The following is a 9,987-nucleotide window of genomic DNA, read 5'->3' as shown; positions in this document are numbered from 1 at the left end:
GTGTACAATGTGGCTCACAGACCCACTCGAAAGAGCAATAAAACATTGCTTTATACGTTTCACAGCGTGGAGCAAACACAATATAATACAGTGAAAAGATTCAGTGCAAACGTCAAGCTGTAATAAATATCACTTTACGTCACAAAAAAAATGTGGCAATAAATAACACTTGAATAAATATTTTGATAAATATATCTGGGTAACAAAGACCCCCGAATTCAGATTCAACCTGAAGGACAGGCCTGTAGCCAGTGCATCTCAACTAGTCGCCTGCGTCTGCACTATGTGTCGAAGAACTTACATAATATAATACTTTGCCATAAAATATATAATAACAGTAACAATAATTTGAAAAAAATAAGAACAGAACAAACATCTCACATTGACACTGATAAATATTGTGATATGATTCATGAAGAAACTTTGAATTCTACAGTAATTATTTTCACTGACCTGTGAAAAGGGATATTGAAAAAACATCTCTTGGACGTGACTGCATCCAACTCACTTCATTGGACAGCTAATCTTTGTTGTGCTTCATTAAATACCTATCATTTAAGGCATGATTTGGGAAAAATGGCATTAGTTTATCATAAACTAATTGCGAGGAAATGCAATTGCCTACCACAATTCTGTTTTTAAACTACACAGAGTGGTTGCTATGAGATTTAGATGCATGTTAGGTGAATGGAAAATTCCACCAGCGGCCTGAGACACATCATGGTGTAAGACGGATTTCTTCAAAAGGAGACAGCGTGGCAGGGATGCTATCAAGAACACACTTAAACCCAAATACAGTTACTGACATTTTGAGAATATCGCCAAGGCCTCTATGACTTGACAGATGCACGGTATCGGAATAATGATCACGACATGCCTTGTCAATAAAAGAGCCAGACTATAGATCCTGATGTAGGTCACTGTGTGAAAGGGGTTGGTAATGCTCCTCCAAACCTGACCTGGTGTGATGCCTTTGGGCAATTAGTCTCTGATAGTGGGCCTGCTGCTGATGGTCTGGGTCCACGTTCACCCAGCTATTGGCCACCCACTTTAGGCCCTGCTTCACTGGGCAGTCTCCATGCAGGGAATACTCATCCAGCTCACCCATCCAACCTGGGAAAGATGAGGGGAGAAGATGGACACTTATTGCGGACACTTAAAATATCAGGAAAACACAAAAAGTTTCATGGGGGGAATTGAAGGTGCCGGTGTCGCAGACGGAGCGTTTCACACATACACTTCTCTCCTGATCAACAGCTATGAGACGGGCGTTCTCGTTAAAAAACTAACTATACTAATAAAAGGAAAAGGGGCCACTAATCAACTAATTTCAGGTTAACTAATTTCAGATACAAGCATAGTAATATATTACCCGTATATAGAATGGTTTTTTCTCATCGTCCTGGCATCAAATGTAGCTTGTAAAGCAAGATCATGTGAACACAAGCTCTGAGACCTCAACACGTACCTCTTCCATCAGAGAGGTGGTTGTACCAGAGGAGAGCTGTGCCAACGGTGGGTTTTATTCTCAGGTTTCCTCGGCCACACGTCTCCTGGATGTCTGTCAAGTCAACCCCATCTTGGACAAGTGCCTAAAACACACGCAGAGAGTAAGGGCATTGTATCTAATCTTTTGTTTTGGCACAATGTGATCTGTGAGGTATCACATTCCCTGTCTGGGGTCATCACCGTCTCGGCGCCATCAATGAATTTATGTCATCTTCAGTCGTCGCCATATCAAAGTGGATTAAAGAATCTGCTGGTTTAAAACCAGGAGTTATAGAGACAAACTCACCTGTTCTTCATAAGTGCGATTGTCTGCAACAGGAAATGTAGTTTCACCACCTTCCTCTACAGAGCTGAGGTAGAGTAATACAGTAAGATACCTAAAAAAAATATAAAGTGAAAGTTTATAAATACAGATAACTGTCAAACTTGTGACACTTTTGCACTAAAAAATGATATTCAAACAACCTTTTGGCCACTCAGGAAAGAAAGCAACTAGCACCGAAAACTCTGAACTGGTTGAAACCAAGCAAATCAACTTTAATTCAAAAGTAAATGAAAACAATGAAAAATGCATAATTACAAATTGCACAGTGATCAACTCATAATTTCATTCACCTTTAATTTATACCTTACATACACATTAAATATTCAGACACACCTGCAAGGCACCTCTGAAAGAGTGGATGAATTCGCTGCTAGTCGTGTATGTGCGCATGTGGTGTCTGGATGGGCGGGGCTGCTGTCGTGGTGGGCATTGCTGAAGTCCCCGTGTTCATAACGAATGACCTGCAGCGGCTCGCTCACTTCCACCAATGCAGTTGGTAGACGTGAGAGACTGGTAACTCTGATTAAAAAAGGAGAGTAAAAATAAAAGCATCTTAAGAGATGTGAACATCTGAGATAATTGGAGAAGGAAAAGTGTGTGTACATCTATAGTAATCACCTGTTCCGAAGTGTGCGTAACACGTGATGGGATCCCTGGCCTTGATAAAGCCAGGTATGTTTGTTTCTCTGTCTGAACGTGCTACGGGATCTCCCATTTTGTTGTTCTCCTGGGTGTTGGGACACATCGTAAACATGTCGAAACTCTTCTAAGGTCAGCATTCCTGTGCAGTAGCCGTACATGCACGCAAGCACACAAACACACAGATATTTAGTGGACTGACTTCCGTCTGTCATAAAGAACAAAACAACAGCAAAAAGGCAAGTCAACTATTCTTCCAATTCCGTTCCAATATGATTCCAGGCCAAACATCCCTCGTTTTCGCCTTTTCGTCCCTCTTTCTGCAATCTCTAACGTTCCTCTCGGTCCTGTGAATGCCTGGCCTCGGCCACGCCCGACCCATAACAATACAGTAGCTCTGGGGTGCCGGAGAAGAGGCAGCCTGGAGGGAGGGGGTGTTTAACCATGGAGGAGGAGTGTTGGGCTATTCAGGAGAGCCGGGGGAAAATTAAGAAAGGGGGGTTTGGAGAATACCGGTAATTCAGATTTAATGAGATGGGATGAGGCACATCTAGTCTCATGTCAACAGCACCTTGCACAATGACATCAGGGAAAAATGGTGTCATTCTTCTTCCGGCAGAGCTATTCAGAATCGGAATCAGAATCAGAATCAGGAGCGCTTAAATCGCCAAGTAATTTTTCAACTACAAGGAATTTGCTTTGGTTAACGGTGTTAAAGAGTCAACATGTAACAGGCATTAAATTGTGAGTGAAATCAGGGCGATTGTGTTTGAGGTTGGGACAGTGTCCGTGTCGGTCCAGGGCCCAATTGATGAGGCAGGCTGCATGCATTCAATCACTGAATCTTTTTACAGTGCACAACTGCAACTGAACCACTTACATAGACAGAATTCAGCCAGTCCACTTATGACAAGCTCAACTTAAAACAGAGTAAATGTAATGTTAAGCAATAGTTTAAGTGACTGGATGATATCATCAATAGACTTGCCTGTATTCCAAGAGCTTCAAATTGACTTTCAAAATTAAAAGCAGCAGCCTGGACTGATGGACTCCCATCCTAGTGCATCAGTGATTCATTTTTTGTAGCGTCTCCATAAATCTACTCTAAATTTGCCCAATAATATACATGTGAACCCCCAGCACCGACCTCTCAAACCTGCTTCCACGCCGGTGAGTATCTGACGAAACTTTTCCGGACTCAGCCAAGTTCCATCTCGAGAGTGCGAGTGGCTCAGGATCTATAGGGGAAACAGATTGATATGAGAATATTCTCATCCCCCATCTGACATTTTATCATCTGTAAGAATGCAAAATCAATGCAAAAAATAGGCCATAAATAAAAGATTTATCTCTCATCACCTCTTGCTTCTGCAGCAGCCCATCCTGGTTGAGGTCCAACAGACTGAAAACCTCCTCTGTGCTGAGAGAAAGTAGTGGCTGGCTTGATTCCTCCGGATGGCGCTTGGTTTCTTGCTTCTGGTTCTCCATCATACCCTTGAGCTGAGCCAGCTGCACCACCACACGGCACTCCTCCTCCGACAGGAAGCCGAGGATCTCTGTTAGAAGTGGGGGAAATGACATATGAGGGACAATTGCAGGCTCTGACATGTTTCGGAGATCCCAATATCTTTCAAACAAGCCATGTTGTTTATCATGACAAGTTAGATGTAAACAGCAGAGTTGACTTTTTCCACCAGCAACACTGAGAATCATGTTTGCTAATCTGTGAAAACATAAATAAGCAAACTTTGCCAAATACATGTACAATGTATTTGCCAAATACATAATTAGCAAACAGAAAGGTCCATACTAATATAAGAGCCGCCGGCCTGCAGTCAAGCCGAGAGTGCAGACTGAGTGCAGATAAAAGGCATGCTATTGATCAACCTTATCATGGTCATGGTCGGGAAACTTAGCTCTGTAAACACATAACTTCACATCTGAATGAGTTAGTGAGTGAGCAGTAGTGCTATAAGTGGATTAGAAGAACTCATAACAGTGCTGCTTTACTGCTTCAGGTACTAAATGGATTATAAGGGAATTCCCAAACAACACCATTCATAGACAGTTAGATCAGTGGATGCGGATAATACTATAATTTAAGTGCTCAAGCCAAGAGGCGTATTGGGTCTGTGCTCTTAAAAAATACAGCTGAATAAACAATTCATGGAAAATTCAGTTTTAAAGATTACAAATTATTCAAGTGCAACTTTCATTGAGAAAGTCTCTTCTATGCATTAATAGATCATCTGTGGGATCTCTTGATCACTCTCTGGTAAAAGATGTATGGGTTACTTTGCCCTATTTTTATGTTGGATCGTGACTATACAGTAATTAATTGCTCATATTAACTAGTGGTATGGTCATTCTCATTTACCCACAACACCTTTATCAGATTTTCTATTAGTTATGATTATTGAATCTATTAAGAGCTAGGTGTGAGGGAACAAAGTACTGTTTAATGTTGTCATTCCAGCAGTTCATCCATCTCTCCCAATTCTCTTAATAAAATGCTTCCGGGAGGTTGGTACAGTACTGGCCTTGTTTGTCAACCGCCGTATGTTTTACACTGTGCCCTTTGGTTAATCCCTATTGTCCAGTCAAGCCTCATTAATCTAAATAACTGATATGAATGAAGGGGAACTGAGCTTTCCCCTTCTACCTCCCACCAGTGTCTCTCTTTATCCCCCGGAAAGGAAGTGACCTGCTTGTCTGAACAAGAACCAGGCCACGGCAGCACTGCAGGACAACCCCAAATTTTCTTTGTGCCCAAGCACATGCGCACGCAAGCACACGACGCACACACACGCACACGCATGCACACATGCGCACACGCACGCACGCACGCACACACACACACACACACACACACACACACACACACACACACACACACACACACACACACACACACACACACACACACACACACACACACACACACACACACACACACACACACACACACACACACTTTCAGTTGCGTTTATGGTGAGAGTCAATATAGGGGTTTGGAAGAGAGGCATCTGAGCCAAATACAGGACATTATAATTCTTCTGTTTATTATTGCCCGCAAGAACATAAAAATATTTTGTTGACTTTATTGGGATTTTGAAAAGAACATGTTTTTCCTCGCTCTACAGAAAATCAAAACTAAGGTCTGAATTAGGTCTGACCATATCTTAACATTTGAATTGTACCAGATTCTGTCACTGAGACTTTTCCTTAAATAAGGATTTGGGGGATGTTTTTAATCAAAGTTTACAGCCTCTCTCTCATACATTCAAGGGGATGAAGTATAAAAGGCAAAGCATTCAGTCAGGGCAGGACATAGAACTTAGGGGTTGAATAAAATAAAGAGACGCAGGGGTGTCTTCCTTAAATTGAAGCTCTGTAAATGGAAAGGTTGGAAAGCTGAAGCTATCCAAATGCCAAATAATTCACTTTACTAATCTTAAGCCCTGTCAAACATGCTTAAATCTTCTTACGGCTGCCAGTGGATCTGCATCTCTAATAATTTAATGTACTCCTCCCCTCCTCCCTACACCACCCCCTTACCCTTTCCTATGCAAATGTAATCGCCACCCACTATAAATACACCTATTCTGCCACTCTCATGTGCTACCACAAAGGGGTTTTCATTCACCCAAGACATACTCTGGGTTTTTTCCTCTCCTTTTTAGCATCTACTCCAAAATGACTGCAATGCTCTGTCCTTATTTTACTGCAAGAAAGTCCTCCAAGTCTGCTACCCTACTTTTTTTCTTTCTGCTTGCTGGGCCGAGCAGCATATTCGTGCTTGGTATCGGTAAAATAAGGACAGGGCAGGAGGAGCGACCGAGGGCTGAGGGCAGGATTAGATCTGCAGTGAAGGGTAAGGCTGGGGACGGGGCAAATATTGAGGGCAAAACCGGAGGTGAGTTTGGAGGAATTCATATTTCTGGACCGGAAGCTTCAGAGAGTGAGAATGGTCAAAGCCCTGGCGCCTCAGCTGTTCTGAGACCCATGCTTGCTGTGGCTGAAAGTGGACTGTGGGAACCCAGAAGTTCTTCTCGTTGCGTCCCTATCCCATCAGGCATGGCGCTGTGCCAAAACATCGGTTACGACACCATGAGAATGCCCAACCTGCTCGGCCACGACTCCCTAGCTGAGGCGGTACAACAGAGTGCTAGCTGGTTAGCGCTGCTGGCCCGGGAGTGCCACCCAGATGCCCGCATCTTCCTCTGTTCTCTTTTTGCCCCCATCTGCCTTGACAGGTAAGCCCAACAAAACCACTAAAAAACACCAAGCCAGTAATGGAGAATTCAAATACTCTCTGGAGAGTACAGGACTTAAATGTAAACTTTTAGTCATTTGAAGAAATAAAAAAAGTTCCTCTAACAAAAAAAAACAAAAAAAAAAACAAACACTGATTTTGAACAGGTGCGTGCTGAATTAGATGTTAAGACTTTTCATATACTATATATATGAACCTCTGAAGCTAATAGACAATAGGTATGATATAATACACATATAATCACAAATGGGATTCCATTACTAAAAAAAAACAACAAACACAAATTGGAAGAACAAATACTGAAGCTTTCAGCACAGATACACTCATTTGAGAGACCTCATTGTGATGCCAGCATTTCCAGTGGTTAAAAATTCATGACTGGCACAATATTGTCATAATCACGAAGGATGTAATTTTAAACAGAATAGACTGACTAGATGGTATTTTGAATAATTTAGGAATGCAATTACATTTTTTTCGTGCAAAAATAATTTCAGGCACACATTACGATTTCTTTTTTTCACTTTTACATGTGAGACTACGTGTGTGCAAGAAACCTTTCAGGAGCAATGCCCTCAAGGAACAACCCACTAAGAAAACAACTGCACCTAATGGTACTCTAAATCTGGTACCAGTCACTTGAAGAAAAACACGTAATTGTCAACCATTTTAATTTCCTTTAGTCATGGACTTTTTCTTTTCGGGTTTGTTTTCTTTAAGAGGACACTAAAACAAGTAATCTAGTGTGCTTGCTTCTTAATATTTTACTGTTTGTAATATCCTTCAATCACTTCAGGGCAATCCAAAGTTTCCTCTCTGTATCTTCTTTGTAAGGTTTATAACGCCCTGCAGGAGTTTGTGTGAATCGGTACGTGACAGCTGTGCACCAATCATGAGTTGCTATGGCTACCCTTGGCCTGAGATTCTGCACTGTGACCAGTATCCTGCAGACCACCTAATGTGCATCTCTTCCATCAGCAACAGCACGGTTCCCCCAACAGGGCGTAGAGGTGAGAAATGAAAAATAAAAAGATACATATACAAGTAAACTGAAGCATTCATTTGTTCCATTGGCTATTTCAGAGAAGTCAGATTTGTGAGGTGGGAATGGTGGCTTCTTCAAAAGATTCGTTGACCACTTCAATCATACCATCCTCTGACCTTTTGAGTTTACTTTTATTCACTGAATATGCATTGCCAAATAAAATGTGGCTTATGTTGTTTTACATTTCAAAGTTTATTGTATTGCTTTTGTTTGTTCTTTCACAATTGCAAAATGAAAAAAAAATTGTTGGTTTGAATATTTCAGTGCCTCAAGCAAGTTGCCAGGATTGTGAGCTGGAAACCGCCTCTTCTTCAAAAGAGACACTTGAAAGCTTTTGTCGGAGTGATTTTGGTGGGTAAAAGTATTCAGCTTTTTTTTTTTTCCCCATTTTTATCAGTTGATAGGAAGAAAGAGATTGGCTGCTTTCGATATAGATTAAGCACAGTTCATAGTTTCTGCATTTATTCACTGTTTTCACAGTGGTGAAACTGCGTTTGACCCGGCTCAAGTACAGTCCAATAAGTCTGTCACAGTTCTCACTTGGAACAAAACTAGATGTTGTGAAGCACGGACCCTTGCTTGGTGGGCAGATCCGCTCACGTATTGAGCTCTGGCTGGAGCGGGATACCTCCTGTATAAAGAACATGACACGGAAAAATCCGCGGGGTGGGACCTTCCTCGTGACAGGCACAGTGCAAGGAGAACACCTTGTGATCAATAAGGCCTACGCTTGGCAGAGACAGGACAAGAACCTGATGGCGGCTTCACGCAAATGGAAACATCACCGATGTAGAAACTAAGAGGAACTAAGGAACTAAGAAACCACAATGGTGACAGGAGGCTGCGACATATCAACTGGTATTTGACTGTGCAACTGAAACCATCAGTAATTATTAATAATTCAAAAAGATTTAAACCATTGGTTTCCAGGATGTGTCGCGCTAGATTCTAATAAACTATAACAAATAGGATGTACATAACTGTGAACTTTAAACCTCACTGGTCTATATTTGAATAGTTTTGGGGGTAAAAAAAGACTTATTTGATGATCGGGTAGCTCATGGTACCCCGAGACCCACAGTTAACCTACCAAACAGGAGAGGCTTCAGGCTGAGTGTCTTCATCTCGTGAGTTCTGTCTGGTACAAGGGAGACGGGCTGGATGTGTCCAACCTGCACAAGAAGGAAAGTGGTCATCTGGACTTGAATCAAATTCTATCTGGAAAATAAATCCAGCAAAATCAGAAGAGGGCTGATGTGATGAATTAAAGAATATTCGCAAGATTGTAAACTGTGATGCAGTTCTTATAAAGTTCCTTGACACTTAAAAAATGTTGTTTTTTTTTTTTTTGAACAGCACGGGGTTTATTTCCAATAGGTCACAATAATATCAAACTACCTACCCGGATCCCTTCGATGCGGGGGAGGCTGAAGCTGTAGTCCTCTTCCGAAGGTGGGGTGGGATGAGGCAACGACGGCTCACCCGCGGTGGCGGGCGACGTGGAGGCCCGCTCACTGCTGGCAAGATCTCCGTGGCCGTTGTTGTAATGCACGTAAAGCAGCAATGCAATGACATTCAAGATGTAGACATGGAAGAAGACCATCACCACTACGAAGTAAGCCCGGGAGCAGACGCTGCTTCTCTGGATTGGTAGTCGGGTCGAGCGGAATGGGGAGTTGTAGGGCGACGACGACGAATTGCCGCTGTCGCTGGATTCCTCATTTTGCATAAAATTCTCCGGCGTGTCATTCATTTTTTTAAGCCCCGCGAAGTAGCTTTAGTTCAAATAGGATTCGGTTTTGAAATAGTTTCAGTCAACTGTCAGTTTTATTGATGTTAATCAGCTGTCAACGCCGTGACATTCGCTGGATGGATGCGCGTTGTTAGCTAGCAGCACGGAGAGAACCGTCCAGAAAACATCGGGCTGTCGCGGTAAAAAATGCAGGTGTTGTCATTCTCGTATGTCGGCAGAGGGACAACGCGGTCCAGGGCGAATTGGTGTCGGTGGAGACGGCCTTTTTCTTTTTCAAATAGATGTGTCATCGTTCAGTAATTCCTCTAATCCGTTGTTAGCTAACTGGTTCTTGTGGCTGCTGCTGCTGCCCCTGACAACCTGCCTAACAACAAGAGGGACAAGCTAACGACTGCTGACGACGAGTCCTTTCAGGTCCCACAAGAAGTATGTAGCGCCAT

The 9,987-nt window shown here is 42.5% G+C and overlaps 1 protein-coding gene across 2 annotated transcripts; it reads right to left on the bottom strand.

Moving 5' to 3' along the window:
• Positions 1-9,987, bottom strand: LOC147214436 (transmembrane prolyl 4-hydroxylase-like). Of its 2 annotated transcripts, none has more exons than XM_086141452.1 (9): positions 9,197-9,987; positions 8,885-8,966; positions 3,833-4,029; positions 3,621-3,711; positions 2,453-2,561; positions 2,168-2,353; positions 1,796-1,886; positions 1,469-1,592; positions 1-1,113 (listed from the first exon to the last, which is right to left on the bottom strand). In XM_086141452.1, exons 1-9 carry the CDS (start codon positions 9,545-9,547, stop codon positions 899-901), a joined length of 1,446 nt encoding a protein of 481 aa, XP_085997578.1. In that variant the 5' UTR covers positions 9,548-9,987; the 3' UTR covers positions 1-898. The 2 variants fall into 2 exon arrangements, with proteins under 2 accessions (XP_085997578.1, XP_085997577.1); XM_086141451.1 differs by having other exon boundaries at positions 2-1,113; positions 2,453-2,615.

This window comes from Fistularia commersonii, chromosome 34 (genome assembly GCF_037954325.1).
Source record: "Fistularia commersonii isolate RoL2024-O1a breed Wild chromosome 34, RoL_Fcom_v1.0, whole genome shotgun sequence".
Classification (NCBI taxonomy): Eukaryota; Metazoa; Chordata; class Actinopteri; order Syngnathiformes; family Fistulariidae; genus Fistularia; species Fistularia commersonii.
Note: the sequence above shows the minus strand (reverse complement) of the source record. Positions and strands in the feature narration are given on the sequence as shown.